Source organism: Nannizzia gypsea, genomic scaffold (assembly GCF_000150975.2).
Source record: "Nannizzia gypsea CBS 118893 supercont1.1 genomic scaffold, whole genome shotgun sequence".
Lineage (NCBI taxonomy): Eukaryota > Fungi > Ascomycota > Eurotiomycetes > Onygenales > Arthrodermataceae > Nannizzia > Nannizzia gypsea.
Window position 1 is genome coordinate 1718626 of NW_003345201.1, and position 23126 is coordinate 1741751.

The 23126-nt window shown below is 49.5% G+C and overlaps 11 protein-coding genes across 11 annotated transcripts; 5 read left to right on the plus strand and 6 right to left on the minus strand.

The window, feature by feature from the left end:
- Nucleotides 1–1276: 1276 nt before the first annotated feature.
- Nucleotides 1277–1831, minus strand: MGYG_00644 (hypothetical protein; the record flags this gene model as incomplete). The annotated part of the gene is made up of 1 exon (XM_003176509.1): nucleotides 1277–1831. The coding sequence occupies one exon, from the start codon at nucleotides 1829–1831 to the stop codon at nucleotides 1277–1279; it is 555 nt and encodes a 184-aa protein (XP_003176557.1).
- A 517-nt stretch (nucleotides 1832–2348) lies between these two features.
- Nucleotides 2349–3541, minus strand: MGYG_00645 (mitochondrial 37S ribosomal protein MRP4; the record flags this gene model as incomplete). The annotated part of the gene is made up of 3 exons (XM_003176510.1): nucleotides 2349–3136; nucleotides 3252–3437; nucleotides 3511–3541. The coding sequence occupies 3 exons, from the start codon at nucleotides 3539–3541 to the stop codon at nucleotides 2349–2351; spliced, it is 1005 nt and encodes a 334-aa protein (XP_003176558.1).
- Nucleotides 3542–4426: 885 nt separating this feature from the next.
- Nucleotides 4427–6514, minus strand: MGYG_00646 (initiation-specific alpha-1,6-mannosyltransferase; the record flags this gene model as incomplete). Its single annotated transcript, XM_003176511.1, has 1 exon — nucleotides 4427–6514. One exon carries the CDS (start codon nucleotides 6512–6514, stop codon nucleotides 4427–4429), a length of 2088 nt encoding a protein of 695 aa, XP_003176559.1.
- Nucleotides 6515–7547: 1033 nt separating this feature from the next.
- On the plus strand, nucleotides 7548–9005 carry MGYG_00647 (hypothetical protein; the record flags this gene model as incomplete). The annotated part of the gene is made up of 1 exon (XM_003176512.1): nucleotides 7548–9005. One exon carries the CDS (start codon nucleotides 7548–7550, stop codon nucleotides 9003–9005), a length of 1458 nt encoding a protein of 485 aa, XP_003176560.1.
- A 953-nt stretch (nucleotides 9006–9958) lies between these two features.
- On the plus strand, nucleotides 9959–11350 carry MGYG_00648 (hypothetical protein; the record flags this gene model as incomplete). Its single annotated transcript, XM_003176513.1, has 1 exon — nucleotides 9959–11350. One exon carries the CDS (start codon nucleotides 9959–9961, stop codon nucleotides 11348–11350), a length of 1392 nt encoding a protein of 463 aa, XP_003176561.1.
- A 1335-nt stretch (nucleotides 11351–12685) lies between these two features.
- Nucleotides 12686–13328, minus strand: MGYG_00649 (hypothetical protein; the record flags this gene model as incomplete). The annotated part of the gene is made up of 2 exons (XM_003176514.1): nucleotides 12686–12950; nucleotides 13024–13328. The coding sequence occupies 2 exons, from the start codon at nucleotides 13326–13328 to the stop codon at nucleotides 12686–12688; spliced, it is 570 nt and encodes a 189-aa protein (XP_003176562.1).
- A 493-nt stretch (nucleotides 13329–13821) lies between these two features.
- On the minus strand, nucleotides 13822–14374 carry MGYG_00650 (hypothetical protein; the record flags this gene model as incomplete). The annotated part of the gene is made up of 3 exons (XM_003176515.1): nucleotides 13822–14020; nucleotides 14078–14182; nucleotides 14349–14374. The coding sequence occupies 3 exons, from the start codon at nucleotides 14372–14374 to the stop codon at nucleotides 13822–13824; spliced, it is 330 nt and encodes a 109-aa protein (XP_003176563.1).
- Nucleotides 14375–15612: 1238 nt separating this feature from the next.
- Nucleotides 15613–17421, plus strand: MGYG_00651 (ribosome biogenesis protein Rrp14-C; the record flags this gene model as incomplete). Its single annotated transcript, XM_003176516.1, has 3 exons — nucleotides 15613–15630; nucleotides 15683–15766; nucleotides 15859–17421. 3 exons carry the CDS (start codon nucleotides 15613–15615, stop codon nucleotides 17419–17421), a joined length of 1665 nt encoding a protein of 554 aa, XP_003176564.1.
- A 545-nt stretch (nucleotides 17422–17966) lies between these two features.
- MGYG_00652 (NADH-ubiquinone oxidoreductase subunit) lies at nucleotides 17967–18829 on the minus strand (the record flags this gene model as incomplete). The annotated part of the gene is made up of 3 exons (XM_003176517.1): nucleotides 17967–18097; nucleotides 18155–18420; nucleotides 18543–18829. The coding sequence occupies 3 exons, from the start codon at nucleotides 18827–18829 to the stop codon at nucleotides 17967–17969; spliced, it is 684 nt and encodes a 227-aa protein (XP_003176565.1).
- A 329-nt stretch (nucleotides 18830–19158) lies between these two features.
- MGYG_00653 (hypothetical protein) lies at nucleotides 19159–19891 on the plus strand (the record flags this gene model as incomplete). The annotated part of the gene is made up of 5 exons (XM_003176518.1): nucleotides 19159–19386; nucleotides 19470–19487; nucleotides 19561–19641; nucleotides 19703–19751; nucleotides 19845–19891. 5 exons carry the CDS (start codon nucleotides 19159–19161, stop codon nucleotides 19889–19891), a joined length of 423 nt encoding a protein of 140 aa, XP_003176566.1.
- Nucleotides 19892–20904: 1013 nt separating this feature from the next.
- MGYG_00654 (vacuolar protein sorting-associated protein 74) lies at nucleotides 20905–22090 on the plus strand (the record flags this gene model as incomplete). Its single annotated transcript, XM_003176519.1, has 4 exons — nucleotides 20905–21009; nucleotides 21147–21393; nucleotides 21471–21967; nucleotides 22040–22090. The coding sequence occupies 4 exons, from the start codon at nucleotides 20905–20907 to the stop codon at nucleotides 22088–22090; spliced, it is 900 nt and encodes a 299-aa protein (XP_003176567.1).
- Between the last annotated feature and the right edge of the window lie 1036 nt (nucleotides 22091–23126).

Genomic DNA, 23126 nt, shown 5'->3' on the forward strand with positions numbered 1-23126 from the left:
GAGAACAACCCTTTTACGTTTTCAACAAGTGTGCAACCACAGTTCTGGTTATTTCCTCATATACCCTTCTAGATTTATCATGTATTTCTACATGTGGTAGGTAGACATGTTTGTGCATTTGGGCTTATTCGGCGTGGCTGCGCTTGTCCTAATGCTTCATTTTTGACTAGATACGTGTGTATCTTCTGTTTTCCAACTACAGTTGCAGCTTATAGACCTGAGATCTTATAAATATTGCTTGGTTTCGCTCAAACCCCACGCTCCTACTACTCGAATCACAAAGGCCATTGTAAGCATTTAAGTGGAGTATATCTACTTGTAGGCTATGAAATTTAGGAATGCAGTGTTAAGACCCAAAATCCCCCGAGCCATATGAACGCAGTGAGCTTCTAGGATTAGTTAGTGAAGCTTGAGCTTCCCACAGGACAATAGTGACAATCCCCTGCGCCAAAGCGCCTTGCATAGTTAACCTAGGCTTGGCAACCTTCTGGCGACGGAACCTAAAACAAGGTTGTCTAAAACGTGGAAAGTTACTAACTTTAAATCATTGAATAGCAAATGCGCCGTTCTACAGGGAGTCGCAATGTAAAGAAGCGTCGTATTCTGTTAACTAATAATCCATTTTACTAGCATTGGATTTCATATGTGCCTCCAGTCTGCCGAGTTCCTTCTATATCTTCCCCAACGTAGCATATTGCTTGGGGGCAGAGGAGCAGGGCAATATAGTTCTTGAGTAGCGCGTACAAGAATATGTAAAGAGCTTTTGGCGGTCCAAGACAAGGCTCTATACGTACGGGGAAGGTCGAGTGTACACAAAATCAAACTTTTACTCAAAGTAGGATTGTACGCTTTAGGGTTGCGCCTCGTTAAAGCGGATGCAAGATATCGGACGGCCAGAAACATAGCAATCATTGTCACTTTGGCCTGTCATGTAATGATCCAGGTTAGCCAACAGGCTGAACAATATATAGCTAGGGTTTGCGATATAGTATATAGGACAGTATCGAGATATTTATCGGCATTTGATTATTTGAGGTTCGAAACGAGGCCAGGCTCCATGGAGTATGCTTGATGCAAGAATGTTGGTGTAGGGAGTATTAAATCGACAGGATTGCGTACTCTGAGTCGGCAGTAAATCTAACCATGCAGTAATCAATGGTAAGCTTACTTCTCAATGGTGTTGTTTTACAGGCTCGTTAACGTATTTTCCGCGTACGACGTCTTGGTTAGTCCGTAACCAAGTGGCTTCCGAGTCTTTCTCGATATTATCGTTCTCTTAGGGTAAATCCATTTTTCGGAATAATAATTCCGTCATTTTACTGAGCATATCGTTGATCTGCTGAACATTGCGAATCTTCAGGGCTAATGCATCTTCTGTGGGCGCTAGGGAGTTCATAGGGGTGACAGTCTTGACAGGGGGATTGATAGGGACGGGGGGTGGTAGTGGCCTGGGTACTTGATAGGGCGTATATCCCTCTAATGCCGACTCCTTGAGCTCGTAAGCTTCAGCTCTTGCGATATACTTTGGAGAGGATCCTTGAAGTTGTTCGGCTGTTTTGGGGGATGGCCTGACATGAAATTCTCGTGCAAGAGCCTGGATACGTTCGAGATCACCTCGGAACTGTGGTGGAACGATATGGCATGGCAGGTTGAATTTGGCACACTGGACACACTTCTTCGGCGGGTAGGCGAGAGGACACTGTAACATTGGAGATTCTGCGACAAGCTTGCTGCATGAAAGGCACATAGGCCGGGGCACTGGAGCCGATTCGGCTAGCCTTTTGGCCTCTTCTTCGTAGATAAGGTCTTGATCACCAAAGCCCAGCTCCATCGTGAAAGGTATGTGTAGGATCCAAAACGATACGATCAAGTATAGGCAGAATAATTTTTAGTCGAGAGCTGAGATGGATTGTTTGTGGGACGGAGGTCGCTTCCGATATCGAAATCCTGGGTCACTCTTGCTATATAATGGGGTATTTAATCGCCGGTAAACATAGAGCAATATGACGTCGTTGAGGCATATAGACATGGTAGCCGTGGTTCATTGGTATCTAACTAGGTTTCTGAAATTAATTATGGTTTGACGGCTGGCAACGTCCGCTGATTCTGCCAAAGTCAAATAGCAAGACCAAAGAGTATATACCAAACTGGCATTCTGGCAGCTGAGACCAAGAACGTGGCTGAGATATGAAGATAAAATCTCCTGGATTAGCTGAAGAATCAACGGAACCAGAGTTAATACACAATGAAGAAAAGTTATGATATTGTACATTGATAGCTTTGAAATTTTTGTTAAAAGGCCTTTGAACAGGGTATATATCTTTCGAAAAGAGAGCAAAGCCAGCATCCTAGGCCTCCGTAGTTTCCAAGGACTCAGACTTGAGATGGATAGGCTCATAAGGTAAATTTCCAGCGGCCGACTGTTTCAACCGTTCTTGCTGTCCTCTTTCTCCGGCCCTCCCCAGGACGCCCGCAATAACACTTATACATCGGGGACTGTCGTCATTTGCGGGTATAGGATAGGTGACTCGGGTCGGATCAGCGTCAGTGTCGATAACTCCGATAGTAGGAATATTCATGGTAGCACATTCCTGGAGCAAAGGCTTGTTCTCTAGAGGATTAAAGCAGACCACCAAATCCGGCTTTAATGGAGCTCTTTCGATGTCAACTCCCTGGAATTCGGGATGATCCACAGTTCTATCAAGAGCATCAACGAGTTTAACTTCGCATTTATTCAACAGCTGCAGAGCGTTGGTGAGAGACCCGGGAACCCAGCGGTCAAAGACATGACAACCTTGTGCTAATTCTGCGGCACGCACAACAGCCCGTTTGTGGCCCTTTCTCGTACCAACGAATAGGATCAGACCCCCTACTCGAGCGACTTCTTCAACGATCTTAGCTGCTCGTCGTAAATGGGCCGCAGTAACATCGAGAGAGATTATGTGAACTCCTTCGCGAATGCCATGTATATAGCCCGAGTTTCCGGGGTTCCAGAGAGAAGTCGAATGTCCGATGTGGGCCTGAGAAGCGAGAAGCAGTTCGAGCGTGACATCAGAAGCCCTGGGAGGATTGGAGATTAGGTCTTCAGGTCGATAATTGTTTCTGATATCAGATCCAAGTTGGTTGAATTTATTCTCTGTCAGGATAAGTCAATGTCAGCCAACCATTTCTAGATGCAAGTTTCCTTCTTCCAACCGGAACGTTATAAGCAGGATAAGCTGCAATATACAAGCTCCCTCTCTAGCACGTACTGTTAACTACACCGGACCTGTACTGAGCCATTGCTGGCGGAACAGTTACTTCTGGGCTGACATTTTTGGTCTGAATAGATCCACTCGCTTCCGCCTCGGCCACAGGAATGGTATCGGTAGGAACTTGGTTGGACAAAAATCGAGACTGAAAGGGTCGTTGGTGGCTGTTCTGGGCAAAGGTGCGCGCTGCATGAGAACGGGCTGTTAGTCCAGCAATTGAAGCCGCTAAAGGGCGAAAAATGCACAGAGGAGGTCTTACCCTGCCTTATGGCGAACCGTCTTAATATCATCTTTGTCGTTTGTGGGCTTGTATGATCTTGCACTGCGATTGAAGAGCACCTTTTGAAAACGCAGAAAGACTTTCAAAGGAGTTGGAGAAATTTCCGATTACATAAGCAAGTTCTAACCTTCGGCACTTTGAGCGTCTGAAAAGAGCAACTTCAACGACGAGCAAACACGCGAGCAGCGAGGATGAGATGCTACAGAGCGAGACGGCGCTGTTGCGACGTGAAGTTCACCCAGAGGCCTCGGGTATGATGGTTACTTGAGCTTGTGGGCTTGGAACAAGCACCCTTGATTAGCAAGATGGTTGAAAGCTCGGATACGAGACCCTTGTCTCCAATATTCATTTGCCATTAACAGGTTATATTCAACATTAAACCACATTCAAATTGGAGGCCGTGATAACTGACAATGATAGTCTATAACGTGCTAACAAATCCCCGCATAAAGACATAACCAACCGCTATCAGAGTTCAGGATATTAAGAATAAGACAGGAAAAAAAAATATAATGGAAGACATAGGAAATGGAATGAAATCACAAATCTTTAGGTATCCATATTCATCACGCGCTTCCCTTCGATATGACCCATAACGCCGTTAAAACACCGTTCTTCTCGAATATACTCGGGCTGCTTCGGGCTGATAAAGGGTGTGTCATGTACCGCGCCGTGCTAGGAAGTATTAGCCAGCTACTACACCACACGTCCACTCTATTGAGCGGGGATATTATATATATGTATATATTTCCTCCTGTGATATCCCGCTCCCACTGGCTTTACGGCACCTATAAGGAGGATAGGAAACCAGTAAAGATAGGGGATAAAGGCGGCGGATGAAGAGGCTCCGATATCATGCAGCCGTGGAATCTTGTCAGGCAATCTCAACAACTCCTCAGGGAAGCTTGGGTTTAGGATCGCGCTTCTTCTTTTCAGAACCTTCCAGGTTGTTGAGCTCATCGTTAAGCTCGGCGATTTCTTTAAGTTCGTTATCTTCAAGCTTCTCTGGTCCATCTGGAGATGCAGGCCCATCAGGCCGGGGCGCCTTAGGTTGTTCCTTTCCTGCAGGAGCCTTGGGCTGTTCAGGCGGCCCCTGGCCGGGTTGTTGTTGATGTGGTGGTGGCTGTTGCAACTGTTGTCCGGGTTGTTGCTGTTGCTGCTGCTGTGGTGGTGGTGGTGGTGGTGGTGGCTGCTGCAATGGCTGTCCTGGCTGTTGCTGTTGTGGTGGTGGCTGTTGTAGCTGCTGTCCGGGTTGTTGCGGCTGCTGCTGCTGCTGCGTCGGCGGTGGTGGCTGTTGCAGTGCCTGTCCAGGTTGCTGCTGCTGCGGTGGTGGTGGCTGTTGCAGTACCTGTCCAGGTTGTTGCTGTTGTGGTGGTGGCTGCTGTAGCTGCTGTCCAGGCTGTTGCTGCTGTGGTGGTGGTTGCTGCAAGGGTTGCCCGGGTTGCTGTTGTATCGGCGGTTGCTGTAGCTGCTGTCCTGGCTGCTGTTGCTGTGGTGGAGCTTGTGGGATTTGCTGTCCGGGCTGCAGCTGTTGCGTGGGTGGTATCTGCTGTACCTGCTGACCAGGTTGCAGTTGTTGTATCGGGGGCTGCTGGAGCTGCTGACCTGGTTGCTGTGGTTGCTGTGGTTGTTGTGGTTGCTGCTGAGGTGGGTTCTGGACAACGGGCTGGCCTTCGACTGGCGCCTGCTGAGGAGTCTGGGGCTGTCCGTTAGGCTGTTGTTCAGTGGGAAGGCCGGGTTGATTCCATGTTGGGACTTCAGGTACCTTGGGTGGTGGAGTGTCAACTTCGAGCTTCGCAAGGGCAATCTTTTTTGCTTGCTCTTCGGGTGAGAGTTCCTTGAAAGCAGCAGTGTTCTTATCCCATTCCTCAACACAGCCCCGATCCCAGTTGCACTTCTCAACTTCACCATATACAGGATGGTTATATCGGGGATGGTTCTTTGGCCATTCGGATGCGTGGTAATGGTGCTTGACTAGCGCAGCTCGAGCATTGTGGTTCCCGGAGTCGGAGTGGCCTTGTCCAGCGGCGAATGCTTCGACAGTGAGAACGAGGAAACCTCCGACGAGCTTAGATTCATGCATATCGTGGAACATATCCCATTTGACTGGCTCACCAACAGCCTCGCTCATCTCTTGCAGGATAGCGTTGGTGAAGGCTGAGGGTCCAGTACCACTGATAACTTCGTCAAAGTCGAGAACAATCTCTGAGATCGGCTTGCCCTGCTTCTTTGCAACGCCATTGAGCCACTTGAGAATGTTATCGACAAGTCTCATCATGACGGGAAGCTTGGGCTTGCACATGAACGTCCATTGACAGAAGGACTTGGATTTCTGGCCCAGGATCGCGTGGTCGCTGAAGCTTGGCTCGTCGATCTCGACGCTGATGACCATGTTGATGTCTTTCTCGTTGTACCGCTCCGGGATGAACCTCTTAATTGGCCTGATTGCTTCGACGTCGATGTCAGTATAGACACCACCATCGACATACATGACGAGGTATCTGAGCAAATCAGCCTTGATAATCTTCGCGGTGAGCTGGCGGTAGGTATCCACGATGTCAGGTCGGTTGAAGCCGTCAGGGCCAAAATGTGTTTCAACATAGTACATGTCGTTGTGATCCGTCAAAACCTCATATCTGTACTCGGGGTTCTTGGACACCCAGCTCTTTGCAGTATCCAAGTCTCTCTTGTCGAAGTCCAGAGGGTCAACCTTCCAGGTCTGCCAAATCTTCCGGGGAAATTTTTCCATCCTGTGGATGATGCTGGGAGTATAATCGCTTTTTGACTCGGAGAAGGTGCCAGCAACTGAAAGATAAATGACGATGACCAGACAGGAGATGCATCCTACCAGAGCTCTCCTCATCTGCCGTGGCAGGAAGCCTCCAAATTTCGGCGCGATGTTCTTGACTGCCCCCATTGCTTGGTCTATTGCAGAACGAATACTCACAGGAGTACGGTTCAGGAAGGGAGAAAGCGGCTTCATGTTGATTTTTTTAAACATGAGGAGCGGCGATTTCCATGTGCGGGGGGTGGAGGAGGAAGAAGGGGGAGGAAGAGAAGACGAGAGGGTTTGTTCAGGTCGAGGAATTGGAAAGACCTGGGGAACCAAGGAAAAAACTCGAAGTAAGCGACTCCGTCAACGTATCCACGGTCGATTTCCGATCGAAAGAAGGGGGAAAAGTGCCGTTTTTTTGCTTTATGGCCGAGGGAGCTGTTGATATTATTTTCCGCTTGTATTGCTCGGGATAAGCTCAATTAGACTAACTGAAAATTTTGGATGGCAAAAAAAGTCAAAAAAGGGGTGGGTCAGGCAAAGCCGAAAAAGAAATCAGGAAGCCAATCTCCACCGCGCCAGGGATTGGATACGGGCGCCCTTTCCTGGAAGCTCCGGGGGGAGACCCTGTTGCGTCTCGGGCCAGGGCAAAGCCAGGCCAGGGCCACGGGCGAACGAGGGCAAGGAACAGGCAGCGCTCGGCATGTGAACCCCTAAAGTACCGGCCAGCTCCCTCCGGTTTACCTGGGCATGACACTCCTTGGCAGCGCTGCGGATTTGCCTGTGATAATATCTGGACGGGCCCTTCCTTTCTTTTTCGGCTTCGTTGCTTCTTCCTGACAGTGTGAAACTGATTTGCAGGTGCTTCTTCGTCTGCTCGAAATATACGTCAAACCGAACAAAAATTTTCTTTTGAGCCGTACGAACTCCGCATCGATAACTAATCCATGGGAAGGCAAAGGGGGGGGGGTTATTATTTTTCGGTTCGCTTTAACCCCGGATCTTTGATCAAGATAATCTCCTGCTCCGCCGCCCTCCACCATCCTTTTCGCCGTTCGATTTCAAGCTTAGCTGTGCGAGCCTGGGTGGAAGTCGGACAAGGGAACGAGGAAGCTCTTTTCCAGCTTCTCTTATCTTTTTTTATATATCTAATTGATTATTATTTTTATTATTAGCTGCTTCTCTCTCCTTTTTTTGAGTGAACGGACACGACAGCCAGGACCACCACCGGCTGCATTTGAAGATGTCAGCTCTACCCGGAAACATACTAGAGAAGCAGTACTGGCAGGAGCCAACAACGGGGGAGTCGAAACCGTCTCGGATTTCCCGCGCAGTGCGATGGTTTCTTGACATAGTACGGCCGTCTATTCTAACGACGAAGGGCCGGCGGAAACAGATGGGACGGACTAGCTACCTCGATGGCTTGAGAGGATTCGCAGCCCTGCTGGTTTATATCGGCCACCACGAGCTCTGGGCACACGATGCGATAACCCAGAATCCCATATTCGAGAACGCATATGGATACAAGAACAAGCACCACTTCATCGCCCTGCCTGGGATACGGACGTTCTTTTCCGGCGGCCATTTCGCAGTCAGCGTGTTCTTCGTCCTTTCGGGGTACGTGCTGTCAGTGAAAGCTCTGAGCTTGATACACGCAGGCGACTATCTCAAGCTTGGGGATACCCTGTCCTCTGCATTATTCCGACGATGGCTGCGGCTGTACCTTCCGGTCATGGGCACGACGTTCGTATACATGACGATATGGCATATGTTTGGAATAACGGCGGTCCCTGATCCGCAAGGGAGCTACAAGGACGAGCTGTGGAAGTGGTACTGCGAGATGAAGAACTTCAGCTTCATCTTCAGGACCGGAGGAGAGCCCTGGTTCCATTACAACTTCCATGCGTGGTCGATTCCGGTCGAGTTCAAGGGCTCGATCGTCATCTACACCGCACTGCTCGCCTTCTCGAAGGCGTCGAGGAACGCTCGCCTGCTGTGCGAGATTGGCCTCTTCATTTACTTTATGTACATTGCCGACGGCGCACTGTGTGCCATGTTTGTTGCCGGCATGCACCTGTCGGACCTCGACCTGCTCGCGGAAAGCAACAACCTGCCTAAATTCTTCTACCGTCTCCAGCCCTACAAGGACACGATCTTCTACAGCCTCTTCGTGATCAGCATGTACCTTGGCGGCTGTCCGTCCCACAGCTTCGACGTTTCGCTGCTGAAGGAGTCTCCCGGCTGGAACTGGCTCTCCTACCTGAAGCCCCAGGCGGTCTTCGACTTCAAGTGGTTCTACCTCTTCTGGGCGGCCATCTTCCTCGTCTCGTCGATCCAGCGCATCCGCCCTCTGCAGAGCTTCTTCGAGCTCCGATTCAACCAGTATCTCGGCCGCGTCTCGTTCGCCCTCTACCTCGTCCACGGGCCCGTCCTCTGGATTCTGGGAGACCGCCTCTACTGCGCTGTGGGCTGGGTAAAGGATTCGCACCACAAAACCATCCCTAGCTGGATCAACCGGTTCCCTCTGCCCACGACTGGCCCACTCGGTCTTGAGGTTGGATTCCTTGCTCCACAACTTATTCTCCTTCCGCTCACCCTCTGGCTTGCGGAGATTGTCACTAAGCTTTTTGACGGACCCAGCGTCAAGTTCGCTCAGTGGGCTTATTCCAAGACATTGCCGCCTGCCGCCAAAGCGATGTGATCGTTACATCTGGCGTTCGCTTGTCACTTTCGCTCGCTTCTAGCGCTCTCTAGCTTCCTGCAATCTTGGGAAGGGGGGAGACCCGTTATGTTTCCACGTTCATCCTCTTATCTTCTTTTTGATTAGATTTTTGGCTTCTGGTTTGGTATTTACGAAGCAGCAGCAGTTTCACATGTTCATAGCGTGACGAATCCAGTATCATCCTGTGTATATATAGAGAGATTTTCAGGCGCTATAACGGAAATTGAACTTGGGCCCATGCAAATTACGTATCGAATCGAGTAACACGTCCGAAGAGGCTTGCAGGGGATCCCGTCGTTGGCCCGCTGCCTCGCATCCTCACCCGTCCTGCCCACAGCAGATCCAAGCCCACCTGCTTATCCATACTTATGCATACACATCCTTATATAAGGTAGGGTACGTACTTTAATAACAGCTGCTGCTGCCCTGGCTGGCTCGCCCGTGGCTTCTTACCCCTTTTTCTCCATGCCTCGCCGCGCTCCAATTGGCCCTGGGGAGATTTGGTAGGATACACGAACCACAGACAGCAGCGAGAATCCCACGTAAGCCTTGGAAACGGTCGCTGCTGATTAGACGAAGGAGCGAGCAGAGTTTTTCTTCTGCTGCTGCTTTCTCGTCCTCGTCTTATGGCTCGTTCCAAGGAGGGCGACGAAGCAGGTCCTCTTTTTGCCTGTGATCGAGCGATGGGCCGTCCTGGATGGGATCCATGATTTTGATATCAAAAGAGACCCCCGTACAGAGTAATTAATCTTCAAACAACAGTGACACTGCAGAGTAATAACACCCCCGTACACACCTCGCATCTCTCGTCTCTCGTCTCTCGTCTCTCGTCTCCTTCTCATATCTCATCTCGCTGTCTCCTCCCTCACCCCTGCCGGCAACGACTGGTGGACATTATGTGAAAAGGGCCGTCCTGACCTGCTCGATAGGCCATGTTAGTTCGCGGGCTCAAGCGACTCTTCATCCCCGTCGCGCTCTTCCTGCTGCTCGCCTTCGCGGTCGCCACCTACTTTGGCAGCGCCCGCTCATGGTCGCTCGGAGACACCTTCAAGGGCTCGCTGCCCTTTGATCGCGGCGGCGGCTGGCTGTCTACGCCCTCATCTTCGTCTTCTTCTTCTCCGTCGTCGTCGTCGTCGTCGTCGTCGTCCGATATATCAAAGACACACCATGAGGTCTTCTCGCGGTCCACGCCGGACAAGAAGTTCTTTCGCATCAAGTTCGGCGGGCTGCCAGCTACGAACCCCAGCATCATCCCCCATCCGCAGCTCAATGATACCTGGGTGATCGCGGCGCAGCACATGAACCCGCGCGACCAGATCAAGGACACTGTCTGGTTCACCGAGCTGGTGTGTAACGCCATGTTCAAGCAGGGTGGCCAGCTCGAGTGTGTCGGCCCGCCGATGAACATGCCCATCCCCGCGACTGTAGGAGACCGCAACAAGTGTACGGGCGACCTGGCCTTCTTTGCCCTTAACATCGGGCCTCACGATGCGCGAGTCTTCTACGGGCCGCGCTTCCCGCTGACCATCTACGGCTCCAACTCGTTCTTCACCTGCTTTGGCCAGTGGATGCAGGACTTCCGCATGCTGATGGACTGGGGGTACGAGCACTTCTTCCAGAACGAGTTCAGAGTGCCTACGGAGGTCCAGCGGCCGACGGCGTACGGTGCCATCGAGAAGAACTGGTTCGTCTTCTGGGACAAGGACGGCCAGATGTACGCTCACTACGACGTGGCTCCCAAGCGAGTCTTCGCCAAACTAGAGTATACAGGCGCCGTAGGACCGAATCTCGCGCCCGCCGTGGCTGCTCAGGACAGCCGCTGTCTGCAGCGGTACATGCCTCGCCTCCCGCCAAAGCTCGAGTCCATCCACCAGGCCACAAACTCCCTGGCCATCACGCTCTGCCGCCGAGCGGACCCGAGCTGCAAGCCCAACGAGGAAAACACTTTTGTGCTGACCATCTTCCAGCACAAGACCTTCTACCAATTCCACAGCGTGTATGAGCCCTACGCCATGCTCTTCCGCCAGAGCGCCCCCTTCGAGCTGTACGGGATATCCTCGAAGCCCATCTGGATCCATGGCCGCGGCAAGGCCGGCCAGGGCAAGAAACCGCCCGGCCTGACTCCCGAAGAGATACAAGTTTGGAACCAGACGGAGATGTTCTACATCACCTCCATAAGCTGGAAGAAGCACGGCCAGAAATACCATGGCTACCTTGATGACGTGTTGTTCATTGGCTTTGGCATAGAAGACCAAGACACGGGGGGTATAGATGTACGAGCCAGTGATTTACTAGAAGGTTTGGGACGATGTTCCGTTGCATGATCTATGAAATGTCTGCGTATTGTCTTTTTCCCCTCTCTCATATACTATACATTTGGCTTGCGTTTCCTTGGGAGTTACACCTTATAGCTATACTTATATTTTTTCCTATCCCCAGGCGATGCCCGTTGATGTACACTACCATCCGTTTCTTTTTTGCTGGGCATCACTGAAAAATAGATTAATTCTTCTTTTTTTTGGGGACCGTGTCCAATGTCCATCTTTTCTATATATATCCATTGTTTATCAATTGATCCCCCCCATCCCGGGAGCTATTTACGGATACCAAGAGACAGTCGACGATACCGGGCCACAGATGACGTCGAGACCCATGAGAGCCGGGAAGAGGGCCTTCAAGGTCTCTATTTGCAGTGGAAGCTGCTCCCGTCATACAGCGTACAGTCTACGGCGTACAGCATACTGCATCCAGACCAGCATCTCCATCCTGGATCTTATGCGACGTCACTGTCAACCTGTACCACCGAGTCCAAGTGTCACCGTCCGCCTGCAGGCCTCAACCAAATATCTAGTCATCCTCGGTCCTTCTGTCTGTTCTCAAATACGGCCAGCCCAAAGTAAACCAACCTGGCTTCCAACCAATTAGTTGTCTCTTTCTGGATCGTTAATGAAATTCATCATAAACCAGGGAAAAATAAAAAAAAGATTGACCTCTGGATCGGCGATTTCCGCTTCCTCCAGAAAGCAAAGTACTTTTTCTTTTCTACATTTGAACGCCACAAGGCAATGATTAGCTCGTATCGAGCAGTATTTGATCGCTTTTAGTATCGAAGGCGTTAAGAGAAGCTGAATCTCCACTTAGGGCGAAAGATTCATTCTCTGATCTTCCAGAGTGCTTCTCTAAAGCCACGAATGCTAGATGTCTGGGTTGTGGTTGGTGAGATCCCACTTGTACCAAGTGGTCTTTTGATACTGATTTGATCTACCGGAAAACGGACTCTGGATACTCTGTAGTGGTTCTTTCTATACCATGGCCCTTCGGCCCATAATAGTTCTGATTTAAGTGTTGGCTATGGGGTCTGTCAATTTCTTTGGTACAGGGAACAATAGCACAGGTATAAATATTAATGGATACTGTATCATGTATAAGTCTTAAGGCAATATCACGATGTGTAGTAATATCGAAGCAAAGCAGCGAGCTGCCAAAAGTCAACATGGGACATTCAAAGAGCAGAAACAAATTTATCATCAAGTACGGAGTAGAACGCAGGAATTTAAACAAAGTACATCAGCACATAGGAGAATCATACAGGGGCATGCCGTAAACGTCCGCTCGCGTGGTTTTTGCCACTGGTAGCCAGGTAGGATGGTGTTCGCAGCTTAATGCTTGCCGCCTCCGAACATGGAGCCGAAAGAGCTTCCGCCATGGCTGCCTCCGCTGCTTCCATGGCCGCTTCCGCTATGGCCGTCTCCATGCTTCTTGAGCTTCTCTTCGGCAAAGTGGCCGGCGATGGCTCCTCCGATGGCTCCTAGAAAGCCGTGGTTGGCTTTGCTTCCGAGGAAGCCGCCAGAGACACCACCGGCAATAGCACCTCCGATTCCACGCTCACCCTCTTGGGCACCGCCTGGAGCACCCTGATCTTGACTGTTGATAGATATCATATGTTAGCATCAGTGGCGGTAGTGGGGTAATGTGTGACTTTAGCTCGGTTACTTACCCATACTGAGGCTGGCCGCCGTAGTTGTGCTGCTGGCCTTGGTTGTAGTCCTGGCCCTGCTGCTGGTATTGGTGCTGCTGGTTGTAGCCGCCCTGGTTGTAGCCATTCTGGTCGTAGCCGCCCTGCTGTTGGCCGTAGCTTTGCTGGTGCTGTCCTTGGTTGTGCTGGCCCTGACCGTACTGGCCCTGGTTATAGCCCTGCTGGTTCTGGTCGTAGCCTTGTTGCTGGCCATAACCGCCCTGCTGGTTGCCGTAGCCTTGCTGGCCGTAGCCCTGCTGGTTGTTGTAGTCGTTGTAGCCAGACATGTTGATTGGCGGGGTTATCTGAGAATGCCGGATGTGTAGATGTAGATGTTGATAGTTGATGTTATCGTATAGGCGGGCGACTGTCTAAAAGACGATGGACTGATGATAGTAGGGAGATGTCAAGTAGTTGATGGTGATGATGATGGAAAGGAAGAAGGCAGCAAGAGGAAGACCCCGCCTTAAATAATAAATGATAATCGGATGAGGAGACCCCGCTAGTCAGCTCAGGCGTGTCGCCATGGCCCATGGAGGCGGCGTGCATCCTTACGCCGGACTATTAGAGCGCCGCAGTAAACTTCTGATCCTCCTTGGGGTTTGCTCCGTATGCGCAGCAAGTTGTTGGCCTTCCTCGCAGTGCGCCAGGAACATGCATGCACCGCAATTTCCCACCCAGCATCAGACGAGATCATTGCTCATCAAAACGCCGCCGTTATGAGATACAAGCACCCGGATTGCAGCCACACACACCGTAATCGCCCACCTAGGCCCGGCCTCATTCGCCAACATGATACCCACTCACGTCATGCTCAGCTGGGATACGATGAGCAAAGCCTCGCCAAGCTGTGTTCTGCGCGGTTGTTCCAACCCGAGTTCCTGCGCATTCTCGTTCGTTTATCGAAGCTGCCAGTTGCTTCTTTGTAGGGCTGTTCCTCCGAGATCCTGGACGAGCTGAATACTTCCTGGATATTCGCCTATTACGGGAAAGCCGGAGCGTCAGCCGTATAAGGCGAGGGGCTCTGCAAACATACCCCTGCAGATGTTTATTTTCGAGGATTTGAGAGCAATATCCCACCCACTTCACTATCCACAGTCTCCGTGTCAGAAGAATATCGAAGATCGCTGTCTCAAGATCTCTGTTTTGGTGTGAACACACGCCTGTGTTAGTCTCTGATTAAGTCGTTTCCTGACTGTATCAGCTGAGTCCATCTTGTGCCATCAAAGCGATATATGGTGGTGTTGGAATCAACTACTTCGAAACGTCATGCTTAATCCGGTCATTTTTCAGAACGCTGCTCTTACCCGAATCCTCCCGTCTGGCGCACCATGATACTCAACGGAGTTTATCGTACGCGCGATACAGGGGGCTTTGAAGGCTAGTATCAAGCTGATCCCTCAGCCCCCACTGATTGTCAAAGCCTCTATCGTGGCTGATTAGCAATGCTAAATTCCATGCACCGCCGCAGGAAAGCTTAGCTAATAATATCTCCCCTACCATCAGCTGTCCAGAGCCAACGACGGGACGGATCGAGTAAGTATATGCAAAGACGGAGTATAATTCTGGATAGGAATCATAGCATCGTTTTTGTGAAGCTTGTTCTTATTCGGGATACCATCTTGCACTAAAACTCCACTACCATGCGGCCGTGTTGCTTTGAAGCTGTCGGAAGAGTGGTGCCGGGCCCTGACAGCAATTTCTAAGTTGCAATTACAACTTCGTCTTGGATGCGTTCCGCGACGTAACATCAGGTACTCCGTACTTCCGTACTCCATACGGGGTAGCTCGAAACGAATACCTAGAATATTCGATTGAAACATACAATTTATTGGTGAATCAATCGTTCGGGCGTGTGCCCCATTTTTATGTGCGTTCAGCCGAGCCAACCGACCGAATCTAGCATCCTTTTAGCCGCCAGGCCTAGGGTATTACTATTGAAAATGAAAAGTAACGTCTGTTAGTTGATTTCCATAGACAGAAGGTCTCTCATATATGATATTTAGCACCTGGGCAAATGGTGCCGATAACCAGTTCGCCCATACTCCATAAGGCAAGGCAAAAGAATTTCCCATTCCCCTGCTCTGCCTACCGACTTTCCTGCAATATATATGCAGCAACGTGGATGTCTGCAGCAGAGGATGGCTCCATACATTTATATCGTCATTGGACATGTTAAAGGTCTCGAACGGTTCAACGAGGTTGTACCATACTACCACTAGAAATCAACCGACAGCCTTCGGTCTGTCATCTTGTCAATAAAATGAATAATATTTCCACCTCCATAGCTTAAGAATAGCGCTTCGGAAAACTATAGCTGCTATTGACATATTCTCTTGGGGTTGTTATGTTGTTTGAGGTTGAGGTTGAGGTTGAGGTTGATGTTGATGTTGATATCAAACGTTCTATTATTGGGCCGAAGGCGGTGAGAAAAGCCCCACGGCAGAAAAAGAGAAAACGCCAAGATTTCTTCCCACCGTTCAAGATTTCGAAATATTTTCATTGAGGCTTCGAGGAAGCTGTCGATGGTTTTTATTCTAGAGCATTTTCTTTTTCTAGTTGCTTGTAATTATGGGGGATAGCTTAGAGGTAAGATATTTTTACTCCTATGCGCTTCATCTGCTAAATGTTATTCGTTTAGGAGCGCCTAAGAGGCCATGCGAGCGCGTTTGATGGCTTGCTGTCGCTGATTCCCGCAAAGTATTACTACGGAGAAGACAACAGTGTACGTTCTGCTCCGCTCGATGGCCGAGGCCTATCTTGAATACTGTCGGTCTTCTCGAGAGGCAATGCTGATATTCGAGCTCCGGAATATAGGAACAATGGCAACGGAAGAAGCAGACCAAAGAACAGGCTAGAGACGCAAAGAGAGCCAAACTAGACCCTGAAACCTCGAAATCGGCAAAGGATGTGATGGATGAAAATGCCAAAAGGAGGAAAAGGGAGGGGGCACATAAAGATGAGACGCAAAGTGCAGACGGCTCACACTCGGAGGAGGAACTTCTAGGCTCAGAAAAGCCGAGGGAGGGCTTGAAGCGGGGAGACTCCAAGCTCAAGAAGCCAAAAAAGGCCACTGCCACTTCCAACCCAGAAGACCAAGAAGCCAAAGAAGGAGATATCAAACAGCAAGCAAAGAATGAAGCAAAGGCAGCAAAGCAAGAGATGCTGAAGAAGAAACAAGCTGAGAAGCGAGAGAAACGAAAAGAGAAAATAGCGGCGCTAAAAGCTGCGAGAAGAGAGCAGCATGCCAGCGTAGAAGCAACTTCTAAGCCATCTGAATCAAAGGACGGCGATACAGCTGAACAGCCGTTACCATCAGTACAGAAATCCAGCAAACCCAAGACGAAAAATGCTAAAGAGTCTGCAGAAAGTGATGACGAAATGGAAGACATATCGCTAGAAGGGCTCTCTTCTGAGGCTCTCCAGGGTCAGCCAGACCATGAATCTTCTGCTCCCACTTCACCAAACAACGCATCAGACCCGTCCAATCCCCCCTCTGGTAGCTCATCTGCGTCCTCTATTGTTCCACCCACTGAATCATCTACATCCAAGCCTTCCACCACTACCGATATCAAACCATCCCCACAACTCAAAAAGCCTCAGTGTACTGCTGAACAATTGAAAGAAAGGCTGCAAAAGCGACTTGACGAACTTCGTGCAGCCCGTCATGCGGACGGCGTCAACGGCAAACCCGCCAAGAACAGACAGGAGCTCATCGAAGGTCGACGGCAGCGTGAAGAGGCCCGCCGAGCACAGAAGAAAGAGCAACGACAAAAGGCTAAAGAAGAAGAGCAGCGGCTTCGAGACGAGGCTATCTCCAAACGCTTCGCCGCCAATGGTCCTGGTTCCCTTCTGTCCTCCCCCGGGTCTCCCGCTGACTCGATAGCATCTATACCAAACAACTTCTCCTTTGGACGAGTGGTCTTTGCCGATGGTCAACAGGTTGATTCCAGCATGACTGGTCTCCGAGATGCAGCCAAAAAGCGCGGACCCCAGGATGCAAATACAGCACTCAAGGCCGCAGAGGCTAAAAAGGCTCGTCTGGCTAGCCTCGACGAAGAGAAACGGGCCGATATTGAGGAGAAAGATATGTGGCTTAACGCTAAGAAGAGAGCTCATGGAGAGCGTGTCAAGGATGACGTATCATTGCTTAAGAAAGCCCTAAACAGAAAAGAAGGGCTTAAGAAACGGAGTGAGAAGCAATGGAAGGAGAGAATAGACGGGGTTGCTAAAGGGAAGGAAATCAGGCAGTCGAAGAGAGATGAGAACTTACGCAAACGAAAGGAGAACAAGGGGGTCAAGGGTGGGAAGAAAGTGACTAAAAGCAAAGGTAAAGGCAGGCCTGGCTTTGAAGGGGGCTTCAAGTCTAAGAAGAAGTAGGCGATGACATTCTTGTTTGTTTTTATTACTTCTTCGCTTGTGTCCTTTTCTATAGCATCTGAGCCGTGCTTTTTCCTTTTGTATTATGGAGTTATATTCTTCGGTTTGGGGAAAGGGAAAAGATAATTGATCGCATGGATTCTCCGGGAAGCTGTTCGTTTTCACGTAGTTAGCTAGTTTTGCTTATTGTTATGGAGTTGTTGTGTACATGGATTCTCAACTCATGTTCAATTTGCTTTGATACACCTAGTTAAGCGGATTAAAGGGCATATATGTATTGACAACAAAGTCATTTGCCAGAACTATCAATAACGAGCGCCCTAGAGGGAGTAATTTGAACCTTCCACCAGTAATTTAATGATATACACAACGCTCAATTGGATTGTTTCCGATCATTCTAACGACCAAGTCCGAGGGGTCCATTTTACAGGAATCAAAAGAAAAAGAAAAAGGGAAGAAACTAGTACATGTACTAAAGAGATATCGAGGGACGGGAAAGGGGAAGCAAGGGGAAGGAAATGTGTCTGAGGTTAGGTGTGTATGTTTTATCTATATGGAGCATCTGCTCTGGCGGCAGCTGCGAGCTCTGGCTCCCACTTGTCACCGTTTGCCAGTAGTTTCTCCTTGTTGTACAAAAGTTCTTCTCTTGTTTCAGTAGCATATTCGGCATTGGGCGCTGACACCAAACATTAGTATTATCCAATTATCATTCGAAACCAAAGGTGGAACTTACATTCAACAATGGCATCTACAGGACAGCTCTCCTGGCAGAATCCGCAGTAGATGCACTTGGTCATATCAATATCGTATCTGGTAGTTCGTCGACTTCCATCAACACGCTCTTCTGCTTCGATGGTGATGGCCTGAGCTGGACAAATGGCCTCGCAGAGCTTGCAAGCAATGCATCGTTCTTCTCCGGAGGGATATCTGCGGAGAGCGTGCTCGCCACGGAAGCGGGGAGAGATGGGGCCTTTCTCGAACGGGTAGAAGATGGTGTATCTATCCCAATGGTTAGCCCGGCTATTTGTACACACTCCTAGCTGCCCCAATAACCAGCAATTGGATCATCGAGCATCCAATGACGGATTCTGGATGTGCATATATATAAATGTGGTACATACGGAGGTCTGAAGAACTGTTCCAGCACCACGTACATGCCGCGAAACAGCTCGGCCATGAGAAAGTACTTGGTAGCGCTATCAAGAGAGGTCTCGCCCTGCTGGTCCCATCGTTTTGGAGGAGCAAGACGGAAGCCTGACGGTGGTGGCCCGACGGGAGTGGCAGCTCTGATGGCGGAGGTTGAGAAGGACGACGTCGATGCGCGGACGATGGACGAGGCATACGCTGGGGTCAGCGGTGACGGCGCTCGGTAGGCCAGCAGCCTGGTAGCAGCCCTTGACGAGACCATGGTGCTTCAATTGATCGAGTTCTCTTCTGCCTCTCTCTCGATCTCGGTCTATCTCGCTGTCTTCCGTCGCTTTTCTTGCGGTTTTCGGTTGGTCTTCGTTTTTTGATGTTGAAGCGTGGAAAGGTAAGACTGTTCACGTGGCCTCTGATTGGCTCGCGGGCTGAGAGTAAAAAAACTACGACTTCATGTCTGGGAAAAAAAACACCAAAAAGACGACGACAAGAACGACGCCGACGAGCTTTCAAACGCATCCGGACGACAAAATATCTCGCTACTCAGCTGTTGTTCCTGCTCAATCGACCTTCTCAAAGACGACCTTTACCGCAACCATGTTCCGCTCTGCCGTTATCCGATCGCTGAGGACGTCCGTTCCTCGCGTTGCCCGAGTTGCCTCGCCCGTCTCTCGCCAGGCCCCAGCTGCCGTCAGCATCGCCAGACAAGCTCAATTTGCTCCTAGATTCTCCTACCAGGCCATAAGACAGTACTCTGCTCCAGCCGGTCTCAGTGAGCAGGAAGTTAAGGGTAGAATAATCGACCTGTTGAAGAACTTTGACAATGTACGGCTACCAATTTTACGCCTTTGATATAAATATATTGGTTTCTCAGTCTATTATTCTTGCTAACGGGAAATATGCTATAGGTTTCTGATGCCTCTAAGGTATGTTTACGATAGAGATGGCCCGTTCGACTCATTTTTGCGCATATTTTGCGGATTCTCACTCGTTATCAAGATCACTGCCGAATCGCACTTCCAAAATGACCTTGGATTGGACAGCTTGGACGCCGTCGAGGTTGTGATGGCAATTGAAGAGGTAATACTCCCATCGTTTAAAGGAATTGAATTATGATCTAGGTGTTGACTTGAAAAAACAGGAATTCAGCATTGAGATCCCAGATCTGGAAGCTGAGAAGATCCACAGCGGTATGTTCAACGTCTTATTTTCCAGCTTAGGCCGGACGAACGCAGTCCTGGCCTCCGGCTCTGCTGGCCGCACATCTACTGACTAAATAATAGTCCGTAACGCCGTTGACTATATCCTCGCTGCACCTGACGGTATGTAGCCACCGCTAGGCCCAACTCCCACCTCTTTTTGAAGTCCTCAGCTGACAACCTATGCAGCTCACTAAATGGCGCCGTCAAACCCCCCTTAACTGGGCTACGCCTCCAACAAAATTTTCTAAGCTATTTTAGACATGCGTGAAAATAGGGCGCCAGTCCTTCTATGATAGTTGTCCCAAGTTTATTTGCTATATTGTGTACATCAGCTCAAACGATCGCATTTTGATATAATTAGAGAATATCTCATGTGTATTCTACTTCTGCACACTGCCTTGTCCACTTGGCGAACTTCTTTGACCTACCGGCCCAAACCGCTGGCTGCTTTTCTACGGTGGCTTCAGTGTAAAGTAACTGCTCTCGTGACGGCGTTCGGCTCGCAAATCAAGAACTCCAACGGCGTCCAAAAAAAAGCCACAGCAATGCGGCTGTATAACAACCTTGATAGTCAACACAAATAGTGATCCGTCAAGTAACCAAGTTTCATATTAACTAGGCCAGGGGAAATACAAGAAAGAATACTCTTTGCTTGAAGGTCGATTCCAACAAGCTGCTAAAATCTGACGGCCGCCAAGCCGAAATAGACCAAGGGCCATTTTTATCACTTCTTCCCTTCCACAAGAGACAGAAAAGACTACAAGACAACAACTCTTCGACTGCGCCAGGTTTCAGCTTACCTGGCTGTGTACACGGCGCTTGCAGTTGCATCTACCCTACTCCGGTCTCGACCTTCGCCCTCCGTCGCCGTCACACACCCATTGCTACGGCCGTTTCGGGGTTGCCTGATTCTTTCTCTCCTTTTACCCCCCTCGAATTCGAGAACCTCCAACGCGCATTTCTATGCCATACGCAGCTGTTCTCTGAGCTTGTTGTGGCTCTTTACCGACCTACTAGCGAGCTCCTTCGTTTATTTCCTTGTTTCCTTATGGCGTCCACCAGCGGCTTAACTCGCCGGCGAGGAGCTGGCCGAGGGACGGCGGTACAGAGAGCGGCAGAGTGGCTTCGCCAGCGTCCTTGAATGGGGGCTTCCCCAGGAAGGCCGTGGAGAGTCCTCGTTTTCCCGGCGAGAATGGACACAAGATCGCATTTGACCCTAGAGATATTAGTGAGAATGAGGAACGGAGTAAGCAACCAAAGCTCACGCTTATGGAAGAGGTGCTGCTCCTGGGCTTAAAGGATAAGCAGGTAATATTATCCAGAATCACGGTTGAATGCCATGAATAACACAGTCTAATCTCTCTCCTTTTGCCTATGGTATAGGGATACCTATCATTTTGGAATGAGAACATCTCATATGCACTACGAGGCTGTATTGTGATCGAACTAGCATTCCGAGGTCGAATCAGCATGCAGAAAGACTCGTCGAGGCGGCGGTTCCCCCTCGCTGACCGGATAATTGAGGTTATTGACGATACCTTGACTGGAGAAGTCTTGCTGGACGAGGCATTGAAAATGATGAAAGCTAGTGAGAAAATGAGCGTGAGCTCATGGATCGACCTTATGAGCGGTTAGTCCACCTTTTATTATCATTATTATCCCTTGACGGTTTATCAATATACAAAATATCTAACTACCCGGGTACAGGTGAAACGTGGAATCTAATGAAAATTGGCTATCAACTAAAGCAAGTACGTGAGCGACTTGCCAAAGGCCTAGTTGACAAAGGTGTACTCCGGACCGAAAAACGCAATTTCCTACTCTTCGACATGGCCACACACCCAGTCGCAGATGGCGGCGCAAAGGAAGAACTACACAAGAGAGTCCGCAACATCTGCAGCAGCCGTACTGTCATGCTACCCCCAAACCCGTTCCTTCCAGAGGACATTGAATTCAGATACCTGAGAACTATTGCATTGGTGTGCGCCGCCTATGCTGCGAATGTACTGGAAAATGCGCTTGTAACAATGGGTCATGAGGCTCGGGAACGAGCCTTTGCGCAGGTCGACGAGCTGTTAGCTGAATATTCACAGTGGCCATTTGTGTCAAACAAGGGCGCTGGCGCACATGTTATCGGAGCAAACCTACCACAAGCTGTGGCAGAAGAGGTTGAAAAGGCCAAAGATAAGGAGCTCCAGCTCGAGGTAAGTAGGGTCACGTCATCATTGCTATACGTATTGTCGTTGCTCAAAGTCTAACCTTTTACTTTGCAATAGGTTGTGGCCGCATGTTTAGGTGTATTCACCCGCCTTGACTCCTTGCTTTAGAGGCCTACCCTACCCTGGCCCTTGATGCAGCTGGTTCAATGCCTATTAATGTCTTATATCTTCATTTCGTCACATCTACCTTTCTTTACCTCCATTATCATCCGGACACCTCTTTTATCCGCTTCGCTTCTCTTCTCTTGGCTCGCGCTCAAATGTGTTCTTAGCGATTTATAACTCTTAACCATCATGCCCTACCGGACTTTAAAAAAGGATAGGAGAAGAGATATCAAAATGATTGCATTATTCAAGAGTTTCCGGTATGATTCTGCTATTTTCTATTCATGCTTATAATCCTGTATTTCTTCCTTTTTGCATTTTTATTTCATTCGATACTCTGTTTGAATGTTTGAATAGTTCCAATTACCCAAGCGGTTTAAGCAGGTAGAACTGAAGCATAATAACATGTCTAAACTAAAGACAATGACCACTGCAAGACTTGGAGGGCGGATGATGTGAGAGCGTTATTCACCCCTTTGAGCATCGAATCAAAAGGGGCACCTATTATGCATCAATGGTGCCGTTAAACACTGTTCAAGGGTTCAAAAACTCTTAATCTCGAAAATCGGCGGCCGGCGATTAACCAATGTTTGCCTCTGCATATACCCCCAATACCCTTGGACTCAGGGAAGATATCCTGCTCGCTCATTGATCATTCTAAGGCTATATATAAAAGGCTGCTAAGGATGTCACCAAAGAACATTTGATATCAGATAGATCTTACACCAAATCGTGGCAAAGTCAAACAGTCAAATATGCCCCATAGCCTAGTTTCCCAATTATCTGCTCTCTCGAGTTGAACGTATCACCGATATGAACAGGTTAGTTAGTAAAGCCTCCAACACCCCGTATTACCCTGCTTCCGAGTACTCGCTCCGTTAATCCCTGTCCTATTTTAATCCAAGCCAGACTCTCTACATCGATGAACTCAGCCAACATTTCCGGATCACCGCGGGATCTGCCGCCCCAGTCAACTTATCCCCCCTGCTACACTCCATCGGCGGATTTGTAGCGGCCGTACAAGGGGAGCTTTCTTGGG